Source organism: Macaca mulatta, chromosome 19 (genome assembly GCF_049350105.2).
Source record: "Macaca mulatta isolate MMU2019108-1 chromosome 19, T2T-MMU8v2.0, whole genome shotgun sequence".
Classification (NCBI taxonomy): Eukaryota; Metazoa; Chordata; class Mammalia; order Primates; family Cercopithecidae; genus Macaca; species Macaca mulatta.
Window position 1 is genome coordinate 62,179,988 of NC_133424.1, and position 27,972 is coordinate 62,207,959.

Here is a 27,972-nt window from a genome sequence, read left to right on the forward strand (position 1 = left end):
ATTACGGGCATTACAATTTGAGATGAGATTTGGGCGGGTACAGACGTGTGCGGATTACAGGCATTGCAATTTGAGATGAGATTTGGGTGGGGACACAGAACAAAACTATATCAGATACCCACCCATTCAGTCAGCCTCCAAATAACTTTTCTTTCATTTGAAATCATAAAACCCATGGTTAACAGTGTATTGATGTTTGGTTCAGAAGTCAATGTATAACAGGACAGGCAAAGCCCCCTAATATATAGTTATATGACATCACTCACCCAAGAGCTAAGCAGGTAATTGGCCTTATCTTGGCTAGAGTTGGGGCTGCCATCAACTTGTTGGCCCCAAGGGGAGGATTTACCCATCATGAGGCAACTCTTCAAAACTTTACTTCTTTACTTGGCCGGGTGCAGTGGTTCACACCAGTAATCCCAGCACTTTGGGAGGCTGAGGCGGGCGGATCACGAGGTCAGGGGATCGAGACCATCCTGGCTAACATGGTGAAACCCCGTCTCTACTAAAAATACAAAAAATTAGCCGGGCGCGGTGGCGGGCGCTTGTAGTCCCAGCTACTCTGGAGGCTGAGGCAGGAGAATGGCATGAACCTGGGAGGCGGAGCTTGCAGTGAGCCAAGATCGCACCACTGCACTCCAGCCTGGGTGACAGAGACTCTGTCTCAGAAAAAAAAAAAAAAAAAAAAAAAAAAAAACAAAACAAACTTTACTTCTTTCCTCTGTACACTGCTGTCCCATAGACTGGAGGACAGTTTAGATAAATTGAGACTGTTCCTTGTCTGTAACAGATGTAGTAATGGGTAGCAGGTTAGCATTAGTCTATCCATGGCCTAATGGAACATTAGTAATTAGTATGGTCTAGGGGAACGACTGTAATTAATAAAACCTGCTGTACCTATAAAAACACCTCAGGTCAAATAGAGAAAAATATCAACAAGATATACAAACAACTACCCTGCTACATAGCATTCATCATACCCAGACTGATACAGAACAGCTGGGGTCCTGGCGAAACCCTATCCTTAAGCCTGGAACCGCCGCCCTAAGTGAAAGCAGCTGACCCCATTTTTCCACCCAAATGTTGCCTTTTTGGCCTGCCACACCCCTATCCTGTGCCCACAAAAAGGCTTCAGCTGGCAGAGTAACACAAGCGGCTGATGAGTGAGCATCAGAGACTACGAATGGATAGACAGGGCTGACTTCAGATGGGACCGCTTCAGGGAAAGATCACCTTCTTCCCGCACCCTCTCCTGGTCTCCATGCCGCGGAGAGCCACTCCCATCACCCAATAAAATCCTCCCCATACACTACCCTACAATCTGTTCGTGTGACCTAATTCTTCCTGGACGCCAGTCAAGAACCCCGGTGCGGAGAAGGCAGGGGCTTGGACGCTCCTGCACAGAGCCTGCTCCCACCACAGAGGAGTGACCGGCCGGCTCCAGCGTTTGTTCCCTGCAGTTCCTGCACTCGCTTGCTCCCACGCTCCCTCTCTGAGAAGTCACCAGCAGCAGGCTGAGCCAAAAAAGCCACTCCAGTTCCCGCTCGTGAAGAGGATCCAGGTCAAGGTGAGGTAGGAGTTAAGACGAAATCACGTAGACTGATAGGGCATGGAAGTCCTTGGTAAGGCTTTTCTTTTTAATGAAAAGCAGCCCCAAGTCATTTTCTAACAAAGAGCGGCTTGTAAAGTTGAGCTGCAGGGATAGACCAGCAAGTTGGGAGCTTGCATGGGTGAATGCCGGCCTGGCAGGAACTAGGAACTAGGGACTAGACATGTTCAATATGGTGGCTCCATCTTTCCTTCTCTGCCAGCCACAGCGTACTGTAATGAGCAGGCAAGCGAGCTCTGGCCGTGAGGAGGATTCATTTGCATAATAAGATTAGGGTGGGGCGGTCTTGGCCCCGTGGCTCACTGCAGAGGCTGCAGTGAGCCGAGATCTCACCATTGTACTCCAGCCTGGGCGACTGAGCAAAACTCCGTCTCAAAAAAAAAAAAAAAAAAAAAAAAAGGCCGGGCGCAGTGGCTCACGCCTGTAATCCCCGCACTTTGGGAGGCCAAGGAGGGGGATCACCTGAGGTCAGGAGTTCGAGACCAGCATGACCAACGTGGAGAAACCCCGTCTCTACTAAAAATACAAAAAATTGGCTGGGCATGATGGCGCATGCCTGTAATCCCAGCTACCCGGGAGGTTGAGTCAGGAGAATCACTTGAACTCAGGAGGAGGAGGTTGCGGTGAGCCGAGATTGCCATTGCACTCCAGCCTGGGCAACAAGAGCGAAACTCTGTCTCAGAAAAAAAAAGAAAAAAGATTAAGGAGGCCTATGTAATGTCTGAGCGGGGAATAAAGTAGGAATTTGGCAGGACTAATTTCCAAGACAACACGTGACCATGACCCTGCTGATAACACGGGAGACAGTAAAAGAAACTGGCCAAAACCAGCTGGAATCAAGACAGGATGAAAGTGACCTCTGGCTACCCTCACTGCTCATTATATACAAATTAGAACGCATTCGCATGCCAAAAACACTTCCACCCACGCCATGACAGTTTACAGACGCCACGGCCATGCTGAGAAGTTACTCGTCATCATCTGGATAGGGGAGAAAATGCAGGTTCTGTGAGTTCCCTGTTCCTTACCCAGAAAACTCAGGCATAATCCACCCTTATTTAGCATATAATCAAAAAATAACTACAACCATAAAAATATATCAAAATAGGCCGGGCACGGTGGCTCAAGCCTGTAATCCCAGCACTTTGGGAGGCCAAGACGGGTGGATCACGAGGTCAGGAGATCGAGACCATCCTGGATAACACGGTGAAACCCCGTCTCTACTAAGAAATACAAAAAACTAGCCGGGCGAGGTGGCGGGCGCCTGTAGTCCCAGCTACTCGGGAGGCTGAGGCCGGAGAATGGCGTGAACCTGGGAGGCGGAGCTTGCAGTGAGCTGAGATCCGGCCACTGCACTCCAGCCTGGGCTACAGAGCGAGACTCCGTCTCAAAAAAAAAAAAAAAAAAAAAATCAAAATAGTCAACCAATAGCCCTTGGGACTACTCTACCTGTGGGGTAGCCACTCTCTTTCATTCATTCCCTTTTTTTTGAGACAGGATCTCCCTCTGTCGCCCAGGCTGCTGGAGTGCACTGACATATTCTCGGTTCATTGCAACCTCCACCTCCCAGGTTCAAGCATTTCTTGTGCCTCGCCTCCTGAGTAGCTGGGACTACAGGAACATGCTACCATACCTGGCTAATTTTTGTATTTGTTTTATTTTGTTTTCTTGTTTGTTTGAGATGGAGTTCCACTCTTGTTGCCCAGGCTGGAGTGCAATGGCACGATCTTGGCTCACCGCAACCTCCACCTACCGAGTTCAAGCGATTCTCCTGCCTCAGCCTCCCAAGTAGCTGGGATTACAGGCATGCACCACCACGCCCAGCTAATTTTGTATTTTTAGTAGAGATGAGGTTTCTCCATGTTGGTCAGGCTGGTCTCGAACTCCCGACTTCAGGTGATTCGCCTGCCTTGGCCTCCCAAAGTGCTGGGATTACAGGCATGAGCCACAGCGCCTGGCCAGTTTTTGTATTTTTTAGTAGAAATGGGGTTTCGCCATGTTGGCCAGGCTGGTCTTGAACTCCTGGCTTCAAGTGATCCGCCTGCCTTGGCCTCCAAAGTGTTGGGATTACAGGGGTGAGACACTGCACCCGGCCACTTTTTTTCCTTTACTTTCTTTTCTTTTTTTTTTTTTTTTTTGAGACGGAGTCTCGCTCTGTCACCCAGGCTGGAGTGCGGTGGCCGGATCTCTGCTCACTGCAAGCTCCGCCTCCCGGGTTTACGCCATTCTCCTGGCTCAGCCTCCCGAGTAGCTGGGACTACAGGCGCTCGCCACCTTGCCGGGCTAGTTTTTTGTACTTTTTAGTAGAGACGGGGTTTCACCGTGTTAGCCAGGATGGTCTCGATCTCCTGACCTCGTGATCCGCCCGTCTCGGCCTCCCAAAGTGCTGGGATTACAGGCTTGAGCCACCGCGCCCGGCCTACTTTCTTTTCTTTTCTTTCTTTTTTTTTTTTTTTTTGGAGACAGAGTTTCGCTCTTGTTGCCCAGGCCGGAGTGCAATGGTGCGATCTCAGCTCACTGCAACCTCTGCCTCCCGGGTTCACGCGATCCTCCTGTCTCAGCCTCCCGGGTAGCTGGGATTATAGGTGCCCGCCACCACGCCTGGCTTATTTTTGTATTTTTAGTAGAGATGGAGGTTTCATCATTTTGGTCAGGCTGGTCTCGAACTCCTGACCTCAGGTGATCTGTCCGCCTCCACCTCCCAAAGTGCTGGAATTACAGGCGTGAGCCACAGTGCCTGGCTATTCCTTTACTTTCTTAATAATCTTGCTTTCACTTTACTGTATCCACTTGCTCTTGATTTTTTTTTTTTTTTTTTGAGACAGGGTCTCACTCTGTTACCCAGACTACACTGCAGTGGTACCATCATGCCTCACTATAGCCTCGATCTCCCAGGCTCAAACAACCCTTCAGCCTCAGCCTCCCGAGTAGCTGGGACTACAGGTAGGCACCACCATGCCCACTTGGCCAATTTTAAAAATTATTTTTATTTTTATTTATTTATTTTTTTGAGATGGAATTGCACAGGCTGGAGTGCAATGGCATGATCTTGGCTCACTGCAACCTCTGCCTCCTGGGTTCAAGCGATTCTCCAGCCTCAGCCTCCCAAGTAGCTGGGATTACAGGTGCGTGCCACCACACCCAGCTAATTTTTGTACTGTTAGTAGAGACAGGATTTCACCATGTTGGTCAGGCTGGTCTCGAACTCCTGACCTGAAGTGATCCACCCGGACTCGGCCTCCCAAAGTGTTGAGATTACAGGGGTAAGTTACCGTGCCCGGCCTAAAATTATTTTTAGCATAGACAGAGCCTCACTATGTTGTACAGGCTGGTCTTGAACTCCTGTTGCTCTTTTTTTTTTTTTTTTTTTGAGACGGAGTCTTGCTCTGTCACCCAGGCTGGAGTGCAGTGGCCAGATCTCAGCTCACTGCAAGCTCCGCCTCCTGGGTTTACGCCATTCTCCTGCCTCAGCCTCCCAAGTAGCTGGGACTACAGGCGCCTGCCACCTCGCCCGGCTAGTTTTTTGTATTTTTTTTAGTAGAGACGGGGTTTCACCGTGTTAGCCAGGATGGTCTAGATCTCCTGACCTCGTGATCCGCCCATCTCGGCCTCCCAAAGTGCTGGGATTACAGGCTTGAGCCACCGCGCCCGGCTCCTGTTCCTCTTGAATCCTTTCCCGTGTGAAGCCAAGAACCCACTTGGCCTCCCAGGCTGAACCCTAGTTTCTGGGGTGCGTCCTGTGACAGCAGGACCAGTATAATGCTGTTTCCTGTAGTTCCTGCCACCACAATACCACAGGGTCCCCTTTTTGCCTTTTCAGTTTCCTAGTTACCAATCCTTTAATACCTAAATTTATTTATATTCGGTCATCTCTGTTAAAATAACCAGTGTGATTTCTGTCTCCTGAATATACCCTGACTGACACAGATTTTGTCATAGGAAGGAGTTTTTCAAAGGTGGGTTTTGGGGAATTGTTTGTTCATTTATTTATCTATTATTATTTTTTGAGACAGGGTCTTGGTCTGATACCCAGGCTGAAGTAGAGTGGTGTGATCATGGCTCACTGCAGCCTCGAGCTCCTGGGCTCAAGCAATCCTCCCAACTTAGCCTCCCGAGTAGTTGGGACCACAGGCACGCTCCACCATGCCCAGCTAATTTTTATTTTATGTTATTTATTTATTTATTTTTGAGACAGAGTCTCGCTCTGTGGCCCAGGCTGGAGGGCAGTGGCTCCCTCTTGCCTCACTGTAACCTCTGCCTCCTGAGTTCAAGCAATTCTCCTGCCTCAGCCTCCCGAGTAGAAATACAGGCACACGCCACCACACCTGGCCAACTTTTGTATTTTTGTTTTGTTTTGTTTTGTTTTGAGACAGAGTCTTGCTCTGTCACCCAGGCTGGAGTGCAGTGGCGCGATCTCGGCTCACTGCAGGCTCCACCTCCCAGGTTCACGTCATTCTCCTGCCCCAGCCTCCCGAGTAGCTGGGACTACAGGCGCCCGCCACCATGCCCGGCTAATTTTTTTGTGTGTGTTTTTAGTAGAGGTGGGGTTTCACCGTGTTAGCTAGGATGGTCTCGATCTCCTGACCTCGTGATCCGCCCGCCTCAGCCCCCCAAAGTGCTGGAATTACAGGTGTGAGCGTGCCCGGCCACTTTTGTATTTTCATTAGAGATGGGATTTGAACTCCTGGTCTTGAACTCCTGACCTCAAGTGATCTTCCTGCCTTGGCCTCCCAAAGCACTGGGATTACAGGGGTGAGCCGGCATGCCTGGCTGAGTATGCTTTAGTTGCATTTTGGGTTGTTTTTTTTTTTTTCTGGAGACGGAGTCTCGCTCTGTCGCCCAGGCTGGAGTGCAGTGGCGTGATCTCCTCTCACTGCAAGCTCCGCCCACTGGGTTCACACCATTCTCCTGCCTCAGCCTCCTGAATAGCTGGGACTACAGGCGCCCGCCACCACGCCCGGCTAATTTTTTCTTTTTTGTATTTTTAGTAGAGATGGGGTCTCACCGTGTTAGCCAGGATGGTCTCGATCTCCTGACCTCGTGATCCACCTGTCTCGGCCTCCCAAAGTGCTGGGATTACAGGCTTGAGCCACCGCGCCCGGCCTGCAGTGGTGTCTTCTGAGTACCCTGAGACGCCTACTGAAAGGACATTACAAGCTTGGGATTTTTTTGGTTTTTGTTTGTTTGTTTTTGGAGATAAGGTCTCCCTCTGTTGTGCAGGCTGAGGTGTAGTTGCACAATCACAGCTCACTGTAACCTCAAACTCCTGGATTCAAGTAATCCTCCTGCCTCAGCCTCCCAAATAGCTAGGACTAGAGGTGTGCACTACTGGCTACTTTATTTTATTTTATTTTTTGACAAGGTCTTGCTATGTTGCCCAGGCTAGTGTTGAACTCCTGGATGCAAGTGATTCTCTTACCACAGCCTCCCAAAGCACTGGGATGGCAGGCATGAACCGTGACACCCAGCCAAGCTCAGATCTTTAAACTGTCACCTCCAGTCAGTCAGAAAGCCAGAGAGCTGCCCTGGAAGCCCTAAAATATTTTTATATTCCTTGTGTATACAGTGCCATATTACTGAAAATCCACCACAAAATGTAACTATGGGCGGCAGAGTGGCATACCAAGTGGAATTTTAAGTATTGCCAGGTGTCTATTTAATTTAATTTAATTTATTTATTTATTGTTGAGACAAGTGTCTCACTCTGTAGCCCAGGCTGGAGTGCAGTAGCATGACCTTTGGTCACTGCAACCTCCGCATTCTGGGTTCAAGTGATTGTTGTGTCTCAGCCTCCCGAGTAACTGGCATTACGGGTGCACCACCATGCCGGGCTAATTTTTTTTAATTTTTTTTCAGACAGAGTCTTGCTCTGTCGCTTAGACTGGAGTGCAGTGGCGCAATCTCGGCTCACTGCAACCTCCGCCTCTTGGATTCAAGGGATTCTCCTGCCTCAGCTTCCCAAGTAGCTGGGTACAGGCGCACGCCACCACCTCTGGCTAATTTTGTGTTTTTAGTAGAGACGGGTTTCCTCATATTAGCCAGGCTGGTCTTGAACTCTTCACCTTGTGATCCGTCCATCTTGGCCTCCCAAAGTGCTGGGATTATAGGCGTGAGCCACAGTGCACGGCTAGTTTTTTTTGAGACAGAGGCTCACTCTGTCACCCAGGCTGGAGTGCGGTGACGCGATCTTGGGTCACTGCAACCTCCACCTCCTGGGTTCAAACGATTCTTGTGCCTCAGCCTTCTGAGTAGCTGGGGCTACAGGTGTGCGCCACCACACACAGCTGATTTTTTTGTATTTTTAGTAGCGACGGGGTTTCACCATGTTGGTCAGGCTGGTTTCAAACTCCTGACCTCAAGTGATCCACCCACCTTGGCCTCCCAATGTGCTGGGATTACAGGCGTAAGCCACCGCATCCAGCACAAGTTTCTTTTTTTTTTTTTTTTTTTGTATTTTTTTTAGTAGCGACGGGGGTTTCACCGTGTTCGCCAGGATGGTCTCGATCTCCTGACCTCGTGATCCGCCCGTCTCGGCCTCCCAAAGTGCTGGGATTACAGGCTTGAGCCACCGCGCCCGGCCACAAGTTTCTAATATGAAGATTTGGGTGTCAATTGAAAACGAGTGGGACTTTGAGACTTGAGGCCACTGCACTCCAGCCTGGGCAACAGAGCGAGACTCTGTCTCAAAAAAAAAAAAAAGAAATGAAAAGAAAACGAGTGGGATTTCAAGACTTGAAACGTGGACATCTGGTTGAACACAGATGAATCTGTGAATCTTGGATTTTCTGTACTTCCCACTTTTCCCACTGTCTACCAACCCATTTCTGCACTCCACTTTGCAGCACGTCTCATCACTGATATCTGCCGGGCACGGTGGTTCATGCCAGTAATCGCGGCACTTTTGGAGGCTGAGTCAGGAGGACTGCTTAAGTCCAGGAGTTCAAGGCCAACCCAAGCAACATAGTGAGACTCCAGCACTACAACAACAACAAAAATATAATAAATAAACAAAAGTAACCAGGTGTGGTGGCTCAAGCCTGTAGTCCCAACTACTGGAGAGGCTGAAGTGGGAGAATAGCTTGAGCCCAGGAAATGGAGGCTGCAGTGAGCAGAGATAGCACCACTGCACTCCAGCCTGAGCAACAGAGCAAGATCCTGTATCAAAATAAATAAATAAATACAATTATTTGCCTTCCATTCTCTCTCAAATTCATTCACTGGGGGGCCAGGTGTGATAGCTCACACCTCCTAACACTTTGGGAGGCTAAGGCAGGAGGATCACTTGAGGCCAGGAATTCGAGAGCAGTTTTGGCAATATGATGAGACCCTATCTCTACAAAAAATTTTAAAAATCTGGCTGGGCATGGTGGCTCACGCCTGTAATCCCGGCACTTTGGGAGGCCGAGGTGGGCAGATCACCTGAGGTCAAGAGTTCGAGACCAGCCTGGTCAAAATGGTGAAACCCCGTCTCTACTTAAAATACAAAAATTAGCCAGGCATGGTGGCAGGCACCTGTAATCCCAGCTACTCGGGAGGCTGAGGCAGGAGAATTGCTTGAACCCGGGAGGCGGAGATTGCAGTGAGCCAAGATCGCACCATTGCACTCCAGCTTGGGGGACAAGAGTGAGACTTCGTCCAAAAAAAAAAGAAAAGGTGATTAAGGCCAGGTGTGGTGGCTCCCGCCTGTAATCCCAGCACTTTGGGAGGCCGAGGCAGGTGGATCATGTGAAGTCAGGAGTTCGAGACCAGCCTGGCCAACAGGGTGAAACCTGGTCTCTACTAAAAAATACAAAATACCGCAACCAGGTGTGGTGGCACGGACCTGTAATCCCAGCTACTCTAGAGCCTGAGACAGGGTCTCACTATGTTGCCCAGGCTTGTTTGGAACTCCTAGACTCAAGGAGTCTTCCTGCCTTGGCCTCCCAAAGTGCTGGGATTACAGGCATGAGCCATTGCGCCCAGCCAAAAAAAACAAAAAGAAAACCTGTTTTTAAAGACTTTAGAAAATCAACTAACTGCTGACCTTGAGCAATATAGCGATGAAGGCTGTGGAACAGAACAGCTATTTCTGTCACACTGGGAAGACGACATAAAGAAAATGATGAGCTCAGGACTTTAATCTCTCAGTACCAGAAGGAGATGGAGATGCTGTGTATTTCCAAAGAGCTCCAAAACCTGGGTGTATGTGTAGCAATGGATTCTAACTGTGTTGCACCAGGGAGGATGGAATGTAGTTTGATGGGAATGAATTAGTTTATTAATTCTGAATTTAATGTGCTAGCTTGAGCAGCTGGAAGTAGCTCTAATAATAATGGACCAAAACTTGGGTTCAGTGGTGGCCTACGTTTAATTAGGTTAATATCCCAGAACTTCCCTGGTGGAATGTCAAGAAGAGAAGGTAAAGTGGCCGGGCGCAGTGGCTCATGCCTGTCATCCCAGCACTTTGGGAGGCTGAGGCAGGCAGATCAGCTGAGCTCAGGAGTTTGAGACCAGCCTGGCTAACATGGTGAAATGCTGTCTCTACTAAAAATATAAAAATTAGCCAGGTGTGGTGGTGGGTGCCTGTAGTCCCAGCTACTCAGGAGGCTGAGGCAGGAGAATGGCTTGAACGCGGAAGGTGGAGGTTGCAGGTTGCAGTGAGCTAAGATCCTGCCACTGCACTCCATCCTGGGTGACAGAGTGAGACTGTCTCAAAAATAAATAAATAAATAAATAAAATTTAAAAATCTAAAGGATTTGGGAGGTAGCAACTCTGGAATAGACTTGTTATGTGCAATTACCTGTCTCTCCTTCTGTATGTACCCCCAGGAGCACACAGGGACATTCTTTTCATTGAGAAATGAACTAGGGAGGAGTATGAATAAGTGGATGGATGGATGGATGGATGAATCAATCAGTAGATACATAGAGTGCTCTTCATTCAACAATTGAAGCACACACATTTTTTTCTGAAGCACACTTATAAAAATTGATCTGTACTAAACCAAAAGAAACTCTCGATAAATTTCAATGAACAGGTATCATACAGATCAATGTTTCTGATCACTGTGCAATTAGATCTCCAGTTAACGTCAAACAGAGGAATTTAAGATCCTCATATATGTGGAAATTTAAATTGTTCTAATTTTTGCTTTTGAGACAGGGTCTTGCTCTGTCACCCAGGCTGGAGTGCAGTGGCACGATCACAGTTCACTGCAGCCTTGACCACCCAGACTCAAGCCATCCTCCCACCTCAGCCTCCCTCTGTCGCCCAGGCTGGAGTGCAGTGGCCGGATTTCAGCTCACTGCAAGCTCCGCCTCCCGCGTTCAGGCCATTCTCCTGCCTCAGCCTCCCAAGTAGCTGGGACTACAGGCCCCCACTGCCTCGCCTGGCTAGTTTTTTTTGTATTTTTTAGTAGAGACGGGGTTTCACCGCTTTAGCCAGGATGGTCTCGATCTCCTGACCTCGTGATTCGCCCGTCTCGGCCTCCCAAAGTGCTGGGATTACAGGCTTGAGCCACCGCGCCCGGCCTTAATTTTTTTATTATTATTATTTTTAGCAGAAACAGGGATCACTATGATGCACAAGCTGGTCTTGAACTCCTGGGCTCAAGCAATCCTCCCGCCTCGGCCTCCCAAAGTGCTGGGATAAGGTGTGAGCCACCACACCCGGCTTTCTCTGCATTCCAGTGGACTTGTTTACAATTTTTCACTTCTAACTTTGCATTCTTTTAAGTGTGTTTCTTTCTTTTCTTTTCTTTTTTTTTGAGACAGAGAGTCCCACTCTGTCGCCCAGGTTGGAGTACAATGGCGCGACCTCGGCTCACGGCAGCCTCTGCCTCATGGGTTCAAGTGATTCTCCTGCCTCAGCCTCCTGAGTAGCTGAGATTCTAGGCATGTGCAACCATGCCCAGCTAATTTTTGTACTTTTAGTAGAGTTTGGGTTTTACCATATTGGCCAGGCTGGTCTCGAGCTTCTGACCTCAGGTGATCCGCCTGCCTCAGCCTCCCAAAGTACTGGGATTACAGGTGTGAGCCACCACCCATGGCCAGTGTGTTTCTTATAAAACACCATTGATCTGGATTTAGTGTGTATATGTTTTAATGTGTGTTATCAAACTTTGTCTTTTAACTGGTGAAGTCTTGTTAATTTACATTTAATTGTTGATATAATTTACACTGTGTTTATCATCTTCATTTATTACTTCAGTTTATCTCTCCCTCCTCAAACCCCAAAATGTGGATATAATCTAGACTTTAATTTTCAACTATTGAGGATATATTTTTCTGTTTCTTTCCTTTTTTTTTTTTTTTTTTTGATACAGAGTCTCGCTGTATTGCCCAGGCTGGAGTGCAGTGGCATGATCTCGGCCTCCCAGGTTCACGCCATTCTCCTGCCTCAGTCTCTGAAGTAGCTGGGACTATAGGCGCCCACCGCCACGCCTGGCTAATTTTTTTTTTTTTTTTTTTGGTATTTTTAGTAGAGACTGGGTTTCACTGTATTAGCCAGAATAGTCTCGATCTCCTGACCTCATGATCCGCCCGCCTCAGCCTCCCAAAGTGATGGGATTACAGGCATGAGCCACTGCACCCGGCCATATTTTTCTGTTTCTTACATCAAAGTTTCATTTTAAGGCAACAGAAAACTTTACCAAATTATTCTAACCGCTTTACTTCATATGTTTCTTGCAATATCTTCTGGATTTGCATTTTTTTCTCTTTATTTATTATTTTATTTTTTGAGACGGAGTCTCATTCACTCTGTTGCCCAGGCTGGAGTGCAGTGGCGTGATCTTGGCTCACGGCAACCTCCACCTCCCAGGTTCAAGCGATTCTCCTGCCTCAGCCTCCCTAGTAGCTGGGATTACAGGCACACTCCACCACGCCCACCGAAGTTTTGTATTTTTAGTGGAGACTGGGTTTCACCATGTTGGCTAAGCTGGTCTCAAACTCCTAACCTCCAGTGATCTGCCCGCCTCGGCCTCCCAAAGTGCTGGGATTACAGGTATGAGGCACTGCGCCCGGCCTATTGCCTCATTTTCACCTGAAGAAATCAGCTATTCTGCCAGACACAGAGGGTATTTCCAGGTATATTCTGTCTGTTAGAGAGGGTATTTTTACTTTGAGGAAATGCCAGTTCCCTGTTCTGTCTTTTATGGAGGGAAATATGATAACTCCGTGCTTTACCTTTGAGCTCAGAGGTGTACTAGCCGGGAGGGGTATTAAATCCTTGGGCGAAAAGCCCTGGATATAAAGAAAACATTGTCAGGCTGGGCACGGTGGCTCATGCCTGTAATCCCAGCACTTTGGGAGGCCAAGGCAGGAGGGTTCCTTGAGTCTAGGAGTTCCAAACAAGCCTGGGCAACATAGTGAGACCCTGTCTCAATTTTTCTTTTTTTTCTTCTTTTTTTTTTTTTTGAGACGGAGTCTCGCTCTATCACCCAGCCTGGAGTGCAGTGGCGCGATCTTGGCTCACTGCAAGCTCTGCCTCCCGGGTTCACGCCATTCTCCTGCCTCAGCCTCCCGAGTAGCTGGGACCACAGGCGCCCACCACCACGCCCGGCTAATTTTTTGTATTTTTAGTAGAGACGGGGTTTCACCGTATTAGCCAGGATGGTCTCGATCTCCTGACCTCGTGATCCGCCCGTCTCGGCCTCCCAAAGTGCTGGGATTACAGGCGTGAGCCACTGCACCCAGCCCTGTCTCAATTTTTCAATTTTTTTTTTTTTTTTTTGAGACGCAGTCTCACTCTGTTGCCTAGGCTGGAATGCAATGGCACAATCTCAGCTCACTGCAAACTCTACCTCTCAGGTTCAAGCAATTCTCCTGCCTCAGCCTCCTGAGTAGCTAGGATTACAGGCATGTGCCACCACACCTGGCTGATTTTGTATTTTTTAGCACAGACGGGGTTTCACCATGTTGGTCAGGCTGGTCTCGAACTCCTGACCTTTTGATCTGCCCACCTCGTCCTCCCAAAGTGCTGGGATTACACGCATGAGCCTCCGTGCCAGGCTCAATTTTTCAAATATTTTTAAAATTAAAAAAAAAAAAGAATAAAGAAGGCTGGGCATGGTGGCTCACGCTTGTAATCCCAGCACTTTGGGAGGCCGAGAGAGTGGATCATTTGATGTCAGGAGTTCGAGACCAGCCTGACCAACATGGTGAAACTCCATCTCTACTAAAAATACAAAAAAAAATTAGCCAGGTGTGGTGGCACACGCCTTTAGTCCCAGCTATTTGAGAGGCTAAGGCAGGAGAATTGCTTGAACTCAGAAGGTGGAGGTTGCAGTGAGCCGAGATTGTCCCACTGTACTCCAGCCTGGGCAATAGAGCAAGACTCTGTCTAAAAAAAAAAAAAAAAAAAGAATACAGAAAACACTGAAAACTCTATAGAAGACCTTGCCTCTACAAAAAAACTTACAAAAATTAGCCAGGCATGGTGGCACGCACCTATATTCCTAGCTACTTGGCTGAGGTGTAAGGATTGCTGGAGCCCAGGAGTTCAAGGCTGCAATGAACTGTGGTTGCAGTGTTCAACTCCAGCCTGGGCAACAGAGCAAGACTGTCTCTTAAAAAAAAAAAAAAAAAAGGCCGGGCGCGGTGGCTCAAGCCTGTAATCCCAGCACTTTGGGAGGCCGAGATGGGCGGATCACGAGGTCAGGAGATCGAGAGACGATCCCGGCTAACACGGTGAAACCCCGTCTCTACTAAAAAATACAAAAAACTAGCCGGGTGAGGTGGCGGGAGCCTGTAGTCCCAGCTACTCGGGAGGCTGAGGCAGGAGAATGGCGTAAACCCGGGAGGCGGAGCTTGCAGTGAGCTGAGATCCGGCCACTGCACTCCAGCCTGGGTGACAGAGCAAGACTCCGTCTCAAAAAAAAAAAAAAAAAAAGGCCGGGCGCGGTGGCTCAAGCCTGTAATCCCAGCACTTTGGGAGGCCGAGACGGGTGGATCATGAGGTCAGGAGATCGAGACCATCCTGGTAACACGGTGAAACCCCGTCTCTACTAAAAAATACAAAAAAACTAGCCGGGCGAGGTGGCGGCGCCTGTAGTCCCAGCTACTCGGGAGGCTGAGGCAGGAGAATGGCGTAAACCCGGGAGGCGGAGCTTGCAGTGAGCTGAGATCTGGCCACTGCACTCCAGCCCGGGTGACAGAGCGAGGCTCCGTCTCAAAAAAAAAAAAAAAAAAAAAAAAAAAAAAATTCTCACTCTCTTCTTCCTATTTCCTCCAGGTTGATTTTAGAAAGAATGTCAAAATAGGCCAGCTGCGGTGGCTGACACCTGTAATCCTAGCATTTTGGGAGGTCGAGGCGGGCGGATCATGAGGTCAGGAGATTGAGTCCATCTTGGCTAACACGATAAAACCCCGTCTTTCCTAAAAATACAAAAAATTAGCCGGGCGCGGTGGCGGTCACCTGTAGTCCCAGCTACTCGGGAGGCTGAGGCAGGAGAATGGCGCGAACCCGGAAGGCGGAGTCTGCAGTGAGCCAAGACTGGACCACTGCACTCTAGCCTGGGTGACAGAGCGAGACTCTGTCTCAAAAAAAATAAATAAATAAAAATAAAAAAGAATGCCAAAATGTAATAGCATTAGTCCAGCATCTTGTTCTAAATTAACTTAGGTTCTGAGGTTTGCATCTGGCCATTTCAACTTCTGCCATCTTTGGGGATCTAAATCTATTGGTTTTTGGCCGGCGTGGTGGCTCAGGCTCACAATCTCAGCACTTAGGGAGGCCAAGGTGGGCAGATCACTTGAGGTCAGGAATTTGAGACCAGGGTGGTCAACAAGGTGAAACCCTATCTCTAAAAATACTAGCTGGGCGTGGTGGTGGGCACCTGTAGTCCCAGCCACTCAGGAGGCTGAGCTGGAGAATCACTTGACCTGGGAGGAGGAGGTTGCAGTGAGCTGAGATCATGCCACAGCACTCCAGCCTGGGTGACAGAAATAGACTCTGTCTCAAATAAATAAATAAGTAAATAAATAATAGGCCAGGCCGGGCATGGTGGCTAACGTCTGTAATCCCAACAGAGGCTTTGAGAGGCTGAGGCTGAGGCCGGCAGATCACGAGGTTAGGAGATCCAGACCATCCTGGCTAACACGGTGAAACCCTGACTCTAAAGAAATCCAAAAACGGCCGGGCGCGGTGGCTCAAGCCTGTAATCCCAGCACTTTGGGAGGCCGAGACGGGCAGATCACGTCAGGAGATCGAGACCATCCTGGCTAACACGGTGAAACCCCGTCTCTAATAAAAAATACAAAAAAAAAACTAGCCGGGCGAGGTGGTGGGTGCCTGTAGTCCCAGCTACTCGGGAGGCTGAGGCAGGAGAATGGCGTGAACCCGGGAGGCAGAGCTTGCAGTGAGCCGAGATCTGGCCATTGCACTCCAGCCTGGGTGACACAGCAAGACTCCGTCTCAAAAAAAAAAGAAAAAAAAGAAATCCAAAAACTAGCCGAACCTGGTGGCACGCGCCTGTAGTCTCAGCTACTCAGGAGGGTAAGGCAGGAGAATCTCTTGAACCTGGGAGGCGTAGGTTGCAGTGAGACGAGATCACGTCACTACACTCCAGCCTGGGTGACAGAGCAAGACTCCATCTCAAAAAAATAAATAAATAAAATAAAAATAAATAAATAAATAATAAATCTATCGGTTTTTTGCTTCTGCTGACTTGACCTACCTTCCTTCCTTCCTTCCCTCCCTCTCCTCTCCCCCTCCTCTCCCTCTCCCCCTCCTCTCCCCTCCTCTCCCCCTCCCCTCCCCTCCCCTCCTCTCCCCTCCTCTCCCCCTCCCCTCCCCTGCTCTTTCCCCACCCCACTTCTCCTCTCCTCTCTATCCTTTTCTGAGACAATCTCTTGCTCTGTCACCCAGACTGGAGTGCAGTGGCAAAATAATAGCTCAGTATACCCTCCACCTCCCGGACTGAAGCAATTCTCCCACTTCAGTCACCCAAGTAGCTGGGACTACAGGCGTGCCCCACCACATCCAGCTAAATGTTTCTGTTTTTGTTTTGTTTTGTTTGTATACATGAGATCTTGCTATGTTCCCTAGACTGGCCACAAACTCCTGGGGCTCAAGGGATCCACCACCTTGGGCTCCCAAAGTGCTGGGATTAACAGGCATGAGCCACTGCACCTTGCCGGGGCAGGATTTTAAAGAGACTTTAATTTTTAGAGTGGTTTTAGATTTACAGCAGAATTGAGTGGAAAGTTCCATTTACCCTCCTTTCCCTGACACATGCACCTCTTCTCCCACTATCAACATCCTCCACCAGAGCAGTACATTTTTTTTTTCTTTTTTTTTGAGACAGAGTGTCGCTCTGTCGCCCAGGCTGGAGTGCAGTGGCGCGATCTCGGCTTACTGCAACCTCCGCCTCCCAGGTTCAAGCGATTCTCCTGCCTCAGCCTCCTGAGTAGCTGGGATTACAGGCGCCTGCCACCACACTCAGCTAATTTTTGTATTTTTAGTAGAGACGGGGTTTCACCATGTTGGCCAGGCTAGTCTCCAACTCCTGACCTCAGGTGATCCACCCGCCTCGGCCTCCCAAAGTACTGGGATTACAGGTGTGAGCCCCCGTGCCGGGTCTAGAGTGGTACATTCTTTTATGGCTGATCAACTTACCATGACACATCATTATCACCCAAAGTCCATAGCTGACATTAGGGTTCACACTTGGTGTTGTACATGGTTTTGGACAAAAGTATAATGACATGTCTTCACCACTACAGTATCACACAGAGTTGTTTCATGGCCCTAAAAATCCTCTGTGTGCCACCTGTTCGTCCCTCCCTCCCCAATCTCTGGCAAACACTGCAGGTTTTTATGTTTGTTTGTTTGTTTTTGAGACAACGTCTCACGCTGTCGTCCAGGCTGGAATGCAGTGGTGATCCACCTCCGGGTTCAAGTGATTCTCCTGCCTCAGCCTCCCAAGTAGCTAGAATTACAGGTGTGCGCCACTACACCTAGCTACTTTTTGTATTTTTAGTAGAGACAGGGTTTCACCATGTTGGCCAGACTGTTTCAAACCCCTAGCCTCAAGTGGTCCACTTACCTCGGCCTCCTATAGTGCTGGAATTACAGGTGTGAGCCACAGCACCTGGCCACAAACACTAATCTTTTTACCGTCTCCAGAGTTTTGCCTTTTCCAGAATGTCCTACAGTTGGAGTCATACAGTATGGATGGGTGGTTATTATATATCATATATAGGTTTTTGTCCACGGTTCCTGGCTTATAATTCCCATAGCCTTTGTTATAGTGTTTTTCATTTTTTTTGTTGTTGTTGTTTGTTTGTTTGTTTTTTTGAGATGGAGTCTTGCTCTGTCACCCAGGCTGGAGTGTAGTGGCAGGATCTCGGCTCACTGCAACCTCTGACTCCTGGGTTCAAGCAATTCTCCTGCCTCAGCCTCTGGAGTAGCTGGGATTACAGGCTTGTGCCACCACACCTAGCTAATTGTCTTCTTTTTTTTTTTTTTTTGAGATGGAGTCTTGCTCTGTCACCCAGGCTGGAGTGCAGTGGCATGATCTCAGCTCACTGCAACCTCTGCCTCCCGGGTTCAAGTGATTCTTGTGCCTTAGTCTCCCAAGTAGCTGGGACTACAGGTGTGTGCCCAGCTAATTTTTGTATTTTTAGTAGAGACAGGGTTTCACCATGTTGGCCAAGCTGGTCTCAAACTCCTGGTCTCAGGTGATCCCCTCGCCTCAGCCTCCCAAAGTGCTGGGATTACAGGTGTGAGCCACCGCACCTGGTCCTGGCTGACATCTTGACTCTAACTTCATGGGGGGTCTGAGCCAGGACCAATGAGCTAACCCTAGGAGTCAGGTTAACTGATTGTATTTTTGACCTTCAGAAGTTGAGATACGCTTGTTACCTTAAGCAACTAAGCATATAACAAAAATACTTATGGGGTATTTCTACACAACAATAGACAACTAGCCGGGTGCAGTGGCTCACGCCTGTAATCCCAGCACTTTGGGAGGCTGAGCTGGGCAGATCATGAGGTCAGGAGATTGAGACCATTCTGGCTAACATGGTGAAACGGCATCTCTACTAAAAAAATACAAAAAAATTAGCCAGGCGTGGTGGCGGTTGCCTGTAGTCCCAGCTACTCGGGAGGCTGAGGCAGGAGAATGGCGTGAACCTGGGAGGTGGAGCCTGCAGTGAGCCGAGATGGCGCCACTGCACTCCAGCCTGGGCAACAGAGAGAGACTCTGTCTCAAAAACAAAAACAAAACAAAACAAAACAAAATAGACAACTAATATAGTTATCTAGTAATAATCAGCCTACAAAATGTTGACTTGACAGACCCAAACTACACCACAGAACCTTGTTTCTACCACCATTGCCATCTCAAAGAACTGTACCACCATTAGCACCTCTCTGGGGACCACGACATCCTGTTTGCTGAAAATTAAATAAATCACAGTGGGCCGGGTGTGGTGATTCACACCTGTAATCCTAGCACTTTACAAGGCAAGGCAAGGCAGATTGCCTGAGCTCAGGAGTTTGAGACCAGCCTGGGCAACACGGGGAAACCTTGTTTCTACTGAAAATACAAAAACTTAGCTGGGTGTGATGGTGTGCGAATGTAGTCCCAGCTACTCGGGACGCTGAGACAGGAGAATTGCTTGAACTCAGGATGCAGACGTTGCAGTGAGCCGAGATCACGACACTGCACTCCAGCCTGGGCGACAGAGTGAGAATCTGTCTCAAACAGAATAATCAAATTAATTAAAATAAATAAATCACATTGGGCATAGAGGGAGTGCATGGTGTGTGGGCAATTCACTAGCCCTCTGGTGCCAAAAAAGCAGACAGAATTCATGCCAGCATGAGGGGCCATTTATTGTTCAGGGGCTAAGCCCCCATGTTTTGGGGGGGTTCCCGCACTGCTGCCTCCCCCCATTGTTCCTGTGGACCCCTCAAGTGGCAGGTTGCTGAGATGATCGTGGAGGGAGCACGTCTTCAAATGCAGATGGTCCAGAGTGGCCATCTTCTCCCTGTCATGAGGCAGTGGGGAGTTGATGGCAACATGGCTAGGTGCTGGGGTGTTCGAGTGGAAGGGGAGATCAGGCCCTTTCCCCAAGATCTCACCCTCCTCCCATGCCCTCAGCCTCCTTCCTCACTCCGGCTTCATCTTGTCTGTCAGCAGTAGATTCTTGGCCCGCAGGGCCTCGTCTTGGGCCAGCCGAAGGGTGGAGCTCAGGGCCTCTGCCCTGACGTGTTTGGCTAAGGCCTGGCGCTCCAGCTCCTGGGGAGAGGAGCGTAGGCGTAGCTGGGCTTGCTGGACTGGGCTGGGGGTGGAGGGGGAGCTGGATTGCGGAGGGCAAAGCGTAGGGTCCCATGGGGCCCACATTTCTCCCTCAGAGTTTCCCATCATGCCTTGAGCTTGAGACTGACCCCAGCATCCCACAATGCACTGGTCTCCAGATTCCGTTGTGGACTAAACCTATGTCTGTCCTATTGTCTGTCCCATGATGCACTGACCTATGTCCCAGCAAACACTAAATCAGTGTCTATCATCTGTCTCCTAAGCTCATGAACTATCCTACATTTGATATGTGTATGTGCCCCAGTATCCTACCATATGGTAGCCTCCTACATCCCATAAGTTAGAAGACCCCACATCTCCTTATCCATTAGACCAGCACCTCTCACACAAAAGTCCTGGCTGGGTGCAGTGGCTCACACCTGTAATCCCAGCACTTTGGTCAAGAGTTTGAGACCAGCCTAGCCAACAGGGTGAAACCCCGTCTCTACTAAAAGTACAAATATTAGCCGGGTGTGGTGGCATATGCCTGTAATCCTGGCTGCTCAGGAGGCTGAGACACAAGAATCTCTTGGACCTGGGACGTGGAGGTTGCAATGAGCCAAGACGGTGCCACTGCACTCCAGCCTGGGGCAACAGAGTGAGACTCTGTGTCAAAAAAAAAAAAAAAAAAAAAAAAAAGGCCAGGCACGGTGGCTCATGCCTGTAATCCCAGCACTTTGGGAGGCTGAGGCGGGCGGATCATGAGGTCAGATGATCGAGACCATCCTGGCTAACACAGGGAAACCCCGTCTCCACTAAAAATACAAAAAACTAGCCAGGCGTAGTGGCAGGCGCCTGTAGTCCCAGCTACTCAGGAGGATGAGGCAGGAGAATGGCGTGAACCCAGGAGGCGGGGCTTGCAGTGAGCTGAGATTGCACCACTGCACTCCAGCCTGGGCGACAGAGCGAGATGCCGTCTCAAAAACAAAACAAACAACAACAACAACAAAAAAAGCAAACAAAAAACAGTCCTTAGTGCCCTAGTTCTCTATGTCCAACTGCACCAAGCCCCACGTCCTCTCATGTATTATTCGTATAGCTGTCACATCAATGTCTCACAATGCCTCACTTGTCTGTCTCACCCACTACAACATAACCCCATAGCACATTAGGTCAACATCCCATAATACAGTGCACTAGGGCTCAAGTTCCACCAACTACTGGGCTGAGTGTGTTGTGCAATGCCCCAGGAAGAGCTGTGGTTCCATTTCCCATAACGCACCAGCTAACTGGGACCTACAGTCACTGGGTCTCCTATCTTACCTCAATATAGCTGACCCCAATGATCTCGTGCAATGCACTGCCTCTCTAAAAATTTAGAGAAAATCAGGCCTATATTCCATGAAGCTTTAGACTGGTATCTGTCTCGTGTCCCACAGTGCACTAGATCCAATGTCCCATCATGCTTTAGGCCCAAGTCCACCTTCCAAGGTTTCGTAATGATTGGCCTGTGACTCACTCACCACCAAACTGCTTGTCCGTCTCCCCATGCATCAGGGCCAAGTCCTCCCCCAGTGCCTGCTGCTCCCAGCTCTGCCCTTCCTTTCCTGCCACACACCAGCAGTACCCTTGAGTCCGGGGCTCCCCTTTCCTTGCCCCAACAGAAAAGTAAAGTGGGACATGGTGGCCCATATTCCCTGGTACCAGAATCTTCTTGTGTAGCCTCTGACAGCTGGGACAGGCAGGAGTCAGGCCCCTCTGCTTCACCTCATCCACTAGCGGGATCAGCGCTCGGTCCAGCAGCTGCTGCAGGGACTCCGTGGACAACTGCGACCCCTGGCTGGGGGAGGGGTGGTCACCAGATAAAGAGGTCCAGTACCAAGTCCAGGGTGCCCCATGCTCACCTGCACAGCCTCCATTTGGCCTTGTTTCCAGTATGCACCCTATGCAACCTTCCCAGCATGGACTGTGCACCAGCTGTCCCTTGGTTTCCATGGTGCTCTGGGGATCACCACTCTTTTTTGTTGTTTTTAAGACGAAGTCTTGCTCTGTCACCTAGGCTGGAGTGCAGTGGCGCAATTTTGGCTCACTGCAACCTCCGCCTCCCGGGTTCAAGCGATTCTTCTGCCTCAGCCTCCCAAGTAGCTGGGACTACAGGCATGTGCCGCCACACCCAGCTAATTTTTGTATTTTTAGTAGAGACAGGGTTTCACCATGTTGGCCAGGATGGTCTTGATCTCCTGACCTCATGATCTCCCCACCTCAGCCTCCCAAAGTGCTGGGATTACAGGCGTGAGCCACTGGGCCTGGACCTTTTTTGGTTTTTTTTTGAGATGGAGTCTTGCTCTGTCATCCAGGCTGGAGTACAGTGGCATGATCTGGGCTCACTGCAACCTCTGCCTCCTGGGTTCAGCGATTCTCCTGCCTCAGCCTCCTGAGTAGCTGGGATTGCAGGCACCCGCCACCACACCTAGCTAATTTTTGTGTTTTTAGTGGATATGAGTTGTCACCATGTTGGCCAGTCCGGTCTTAAACTCCTGACCTCTGGTGATCCTCCCACTTGGCCTCCCAAAGTGCTGGGATTACAGGCGTAAGCCACCACGCCCGGCCGGAATCACCATTCCTAAGGACACCAGACAGCCCTGAGTTTAGAAAGGCCGTTATAACTAACGCTTCCCATAATGCACTAGTGAAACTCGATTTCATGTTGTATTGTGAGTCCCCCTTTCCTACAATGGACCTTCCCATAATGGACCAAAAATGGTGCATCCCTTGGCTCCCACAATACACCAAGGTCTCACTTCCCCCACAGTGCACTGAAATCCTTCCTCCCCTCATGTTCACATCCCAGCCTTCCCTCAATGCACTGGAAATACGATGCTCAAAATGTACCAAGTTCTTTTCTTTTTTTTTTGAGATGGAGTCTTGCTGTCGCCCAGGCTGGAGTGCAATGGCGCGATCTTGGCTCACCACAACCTCCACTTCCCAGGTTCAAGAGATTCTCCCGCCTCAGCCTCCCGAGTGGCTGGGATTACAAGCGTTCACCACTACGCCCAGCTAATTTTTGTGTTTGTAGTAGAGACGAGGTTTCACTATGTTGGCCAGGCTGGTCTCAAACTCCTGACCTCAGTGATCTGCCTGTCTTGGCCTCCCAAGGTGCTGGGATTATAGGTGTGAGCCACTGCATCCAGCCTTTTTCCTTTTTTTTTTTTTTGTGATACACAGTTTCACTCTGCCTACCAGGGTGGAGTGCATTGTCGTGATCTCAGCTCACTGCAACCTCCGCCTCCCGGGTTCAAGTGATTTTCATGCCCCAACTTCCTCAGTAGCTGGGATTACAGGCACACGCCACCACGCCCAGCTAATTTTTGTATTTTTGGTAGATACGGGGTTTCACCACATTGGCCAGGCTGGTCTCGAACTCCTGATACCCAGTGATCCACCCACCTTGGTCTCCCGAAGTGCTGGGATTACAGGCATGAGTCACCGCGCCCGGTCTATACCAAGTTTCTCTTGAGTTCCACAAGACACTGATTTTACCTTGTAGAGTGGGAACAAATGAGGCTTCTAGTGCAGCAGGACTGGCTGTTTCTACCATGCACTGGAATGCCTTGTCTCCCAAATGAATAGCGTCCCACCCTTCACTAATGTCCCATCTCCTTCCGCATCTCCTTTAATGTTCTATCCACAAGGCTCCCAGAGGCAGGCCTAGCCCCATTACCTGGCACAGCGGGCACAGTTGCCTTGTTGGGACCGATCCAGGTTCATGGAGAGGTCAGGCCCTCTTCGAGAGTTCTGAAATTGCCGCCCGAACTCCTCCAGAATGGGTTTCAGTGGGCCCAGCCCCTCCAGTTCGCTCCTCAGTGAAGCCACAGACACTGCTGACCGCTCCACCCTGAGGCATGAGTAACCAGTGCTGCCAGCTCCCTCTTGAGCGGTATAACCCTGGCAAGACTCCACCCATTATTAGTCCACCACTTATGTCTCTATCTGGTCTGCAATTCTCCACCCTGCCCTCCCCTCTCTGCTCTGACTGGCCTCACTTTTTGTATTTTATTTTATGTTATGGTAGTTTATTTATCTATTGACTATTTTGAGCCAGGGTCTGGCTCTGTTGCCCAGGCTGGAGTGCAGCATCACCATCATAGCTCTCCGAAGCCTTGAACTCCTGGGCTCAAGCGGTCACTCCTGCCTCAGCCTCCCGAGTGGCTAGGACTACCATGGTGCGACACCACACCACTCCCAGCTAATTTTTAAATTGTTTGTAGAGATAGGGTCTCCGCTATGTTGCCCAGGCTGGTCTTGCACTCCTGGCCTCAAGTAATCCGCCCGCCTCGGCCTCCCAAAGTGCTGGGATTATAGACGTGAGCCACCTCACTGGGCCACCTTTTGTAGATTATTGTTTGGAATGCCCCTCCTAGTTCTCTAATTGGCTTTCTCGGATCCCTCTTGACCCCACCCTTTGTCCTTTTAAGGTATAGACCACACCCCTTCTCTAATTGATTCCACCCCTCAGGCCTTATTAGGGTTGATGCAACCCTTCCTGCTCTCTAATTGGTGTTTCCCCATGTCGCTATATGTTCCGGAATGCCTGGCCATAGCTGATTGGCCTACCCATTTCCCTCAAGGCCCCGCCCTTGGGTTGGGATCGCCCTGCCCCTTCCGGTCTTCCCAAGCACTGGCCACCCAGTCCTTACATCGTACACAGCTCGTCCGCCCGACCTCGCAGCTCCTGCAAGCCCCGCGCCGTCTGTGCCTGCTCGCGCTGTGCCCGCTCCCACTGGCCCAGGAAGCCGTCGACCCTGCCGCCCAGGCCCCCGAGCAGTCGCAGGGCTTCCTGCACCGCCCCCTCCTCCTGATGCCACCGGGCGGTCAGCGAGGACACCTCTCTCCTGGAGGGGCAGAGAGGGGGAATGGGTCGGGGCTAGGCTTGGACAGGTCCCCATCTGCCCCCACAAGATAGGCGGAACAGGACTCACCTATCTCGCCCCACTGAGACCATGCCGGTGGCTCCAGACCCACCCAGGTCTCCAAATTTTCTTGCACCCTCCATTTGGTGAAATTTGGTCCTGTCTTCCAGAGCCCCGCCTTTATCCCCTTACTTTACTGGCTGTCTTGGCCCTTCCCTGGTCAGGTCCCCAACCTCTACCTCAGCTCTTCCACACACTGCCCCCCAAGGCACTGTCCACCCTACTCTGCCCCACTTGGTGCCTCCAGGACCGCTCCTCTCCCAAGCCCCGCCCACCTCAGTTTCACCAGGCCTGGACCTGCCTCCCAGCAGCCCAGAACTCAAAAATTCATTATTTTGTCCCTCCCTTGCTCAGGTCACTGCCTTCGGGGCACTCCCTCCTCTGCTCTTGGAGACCCCAGGCTTGTCGTCCTCCGGTTAGAATCTTTGAGGCTCCTACCCTGTGTCCCCGCCCACTGCAGCTCCTGGAGACTCTGCCCACGACTCTGCCCACCTTCGTTCCTCGAGGCTCCTCCCATGTCCCCTCCCACCTCAGGTTCTCGAGGCTCCACGGATATCACCGCCCACCTCAGCTCCACGAGGCTCCCTGGATCCCCACCCATGCCTTTCCTTGAGAACCCCGTCCCTTGGGTCCCGCCCACCGCAGCTCCTCGAGGCTCCACCCCTGAGTCCCCGCCCACCTCGTTTCGAGGCCCCGCCCCTAGGTCCCGCCCACCTCAGCTCCTCGATGCCGGTGAACACCTTCTGCAATTCCTGCTCGCTCACGTAGGGGCCCTCACCTGCCCGAGGCCCCATTCCCCAGCCTGCGGGGACCAGGCCGCGAGGCCGCGAGGGTTTGTCAGGACTCCCTGGCGGGCCGGGGCAGCCCTGGGACGTGGCGGCGGGGCCCAGGCCGTTCCGGGAGAGGCCAGCCTCCGGCTTCTGCTGCTGCTCCGGCTCCTGCTGCTCGGTCTCCTGCCGTCGCGGCGTCTCATCCTGCAGCTGCTGCTGGAGGTAGCGCAGCTTCTCCTGGTCGGTAAGGGAGGACGGGACGGGGTCACAGCGTCCAGCCGCTTTCCTCCCACAACCACCTCTACCCCCAAATCCGCTCCAGTACTCCCCAAGATTGGAAGTAGAACGCCTGTGGGGACAGGATGTTGGAAGTCCCACTGGCTGTCATTAGGGAGGGGAGGCACCATTTGAGGCCCAGTTGGACTCCAATTCCCGCTAACCTCCCACAGCCTGCCTCCAGGTATCCACCCGGCCCTCCAAGCCTTCCAGGCGTCAAATACCAGTCCCGGCCACTTGGCAAGAACAACTGAAGCTTTCTCAGCATTTTGTTGGAAAATGAGTGGGCATGTGGACAGGACAGGCCTTCTCACTTGAAGTCCAGCTCGAGTCTCTTTCTGGGACCTGAATGTGACTGCAGGGTAAGAGTCCCCCAGCTGGGTGTTGGAGCCTCATTTGAATCCCTCTTATCAGTGGGTTCTAAGGATGACTGTGTGCACGCAGGAGCAGTGTGGTGGTGGTGTTGGGGCGGGGAGTTCCACCTAAAAGTGTATCTTGAGTCCCTCGCGCATCTGACGTCCTCCCACAAATCCTGGGACCTCCTCCATTCCTTACCTCCAGCAAGGCAGAATTCTGCTTCAAGACGTTGGTTTTGATTTCAGCATCTTCCACAGACCGGGTCACCTTCCAGCAGTTCTCCTGGGTCAGACACCAGGGCGAGGGCCCTGCCTTCCCATTTCAGTTCTGCCTCCCAACCCTTAGCCTGTCTATTTCCATACAGGCTCCAGGCCTCCCAGCCCCTCAATACAAGACACACTCGGCCAGGCGCGGTGGCTCAAGCCTGTAATCCCAGCACTTTGGGAGGCCAAGACGGGCAGATCACGAGGTCAGGAGATCGAGACCATCCTGGCTAACATGGTGAAACCCCGTCTCTACTAAAAAATACAAAAAACTAGCCGGGCAAGGTGGCGGGCGCCTGTAGTCCCAGCTACACTGGAGGCTGAGGCAGGAGAATGGCCTAGACCCGGGAGGCGGAGCTTGCAGTAAGCTGAGATCCGGCCACTGCACTCCAGCCTGGGCGACAGAGAGAGACTCCGTCTCAAAAAAAAAAAAAAAAGACACACTCACCAGCTCATTTCCTTGGCTAAAGGGATGGCTTCCTCCTTAGCCAGACGTGCCAGAGTGGTACCCCTCCACTTCCTCCCACCTCTTGTTGATCCACCCACTCCATTCTTCCCCTCTTTCTTTTTTTTTTCTTTTGAGACTGTATTGCTCCAGCACCCAGGCTGGAGTACAGTGGTGCAATCTTGGCTCACTGCAACCTCCACCTCCTGGATTCAAGTGATTCTCCTCCCTAAGCCGAGTAGCTGGGATTACAGGTGTGCGCCACCACACCTGGCTAGTTTTTGTATTTTTAGTAGAGATGGGGTTTCACCATGTTGGCCAGGCTGGTCTCAAACTCCTGACCTCAGGCGATCTGCCCGCCTCGGCCTCCTGAAGTGCTGGGATTACAGATGTGAGCCACTGCACCCAGCCTCCTCCCCTCTTTCTTCCACCCTCTTATTCCCATTCCCCTCTCCCCACCCACTCCTGCATCCCACTGGCTCACCTTGAGTTGAATGCAGTACCCCTCCAACTCTTCTGCCTCTTGCCGCCTTCTCTCCAGATTCTCGCTCAGCACAGAACACTCACTCTGGAGCATGGAAGGAGGAGAGGTTAGCCAAGGACACAAGGGGACAGCCTGTGGAAAAGAATATCTGGGCCTGGGAAGGTTCCTCTCCCTTCTGAGTCTCAAGCTCCCCAACTGAGCTATGGGTGTGTTCCACTGGAGGCAGGCTCCAAGCAGGGAAGTTAGCCCTGGAGAAAGGGCAGGTGTTGGACATAGGGTGTCCTCACACCTGCAGAGTCTGCACGTGCTGGTTAACCCGGGTGGTCTTTTCCTTCAAGCTGGTGATGGAGTCTTTGGCGCGGACCAATCCACTGTTGACCCCACTCTGGGGAAGAATGGGAGACAGGTGAGTTATATGGTGTGTGGGTGCAAGCCCCAAGCCCAAGAAAAATTCCAGAACTGGGAGGCTGTGTTTACACCTTGATTTTGCCCTGGAATGGCTGTGTGACTTGGAGCCAAGAGCTATACCTCTGATTCTTAGCATTCCTGTGCAGCAAACCCAGGGGATAAA

The 27,972-nt window shown here is 50.7% G+C and overlaps 1 protein-coding gene and 2 long non-coding RNA genes across 3 annotated transcripts in view; 1 reads left to right on the plus strand and 2 right to left on the minus strand.

The window, feature by feature from the left end:
• The first annotated feature begins 1,359 nt into the window (after positions 1–1,359).
• LOC106994823 (uncharacterized) overlaps positions 1,360–27,972 on the plus strand; it is a 30,090-nt gene continuing 3,477 nt past the window's right edge. The window contains exons 1-3 of the long non-coding RNA XR_013410097.1: positions 1,360–1,567; positions 26,026–26,214; positions 27,459–27,807. This is a non-coding gene — a long non-coding RNA (uncharacterized LOC106994823). The remainder of the gene's footprint in view (positions 1,568–26,025; positions 26,215–27,458; positions 27,808–27,972) is intronic.
• Positions 1,416–8,626, minus strand: LOC144337261 (uncharacterized). Its single transcript, XR_013410115.1, has 2 exons — positions 8,287–8,626; positions 1,416–1,974 (listed from the first exon to the last, which is right to left on the minus strand). It is a non-coding gene; the product is annotated as an uncharacterized LOC144337261 (long non-coding RNA).
• The window catches only part of TSKS (testis specific serine kinase substrate), a 29,505-nt gene continuing 20,938 nt past the window's right edge, over positions 19,406–27,972 (minus strand). Inside the window, exons 3-11 of the mRNA XM_001115406.5 lie at positions 27,691–27,786; positions 27,402–27,485; positions 26,408–26,491; positions 25,521–25,813; positions 24,534–24,728; positions 23,558–23,731; positions 21,541–21,676; positions 19,712–19,836; positions 19,406–19,585 (exon numbers count right to left, since the gene is read on the minus strand). Coding sequence (XP_001115406.3) covers positions 19,429–19,585; positions 19,712–19,836; positions 21,541–21,676; positions 23,558–23,731; positions 24,534–24,728; positions 25,521–25,813; positions 26,408–26,491; positions 27,402–27,485; positions 27,691–27,786 — 1,344 coding nt within the window. The 3' untranslated portion in view covers positions 19,406–19,428. The remainder of the gene's footprint in view (positions 19,586–19,711; positions 19,837–21,540; positions 21,677–23,557; positions 23,732–24,533; positions 24,729–25,520; positions 25,814–26,407; positions 26,492–27,401; positions 27,486–27,690; positions 27,787–27,972) is intronic.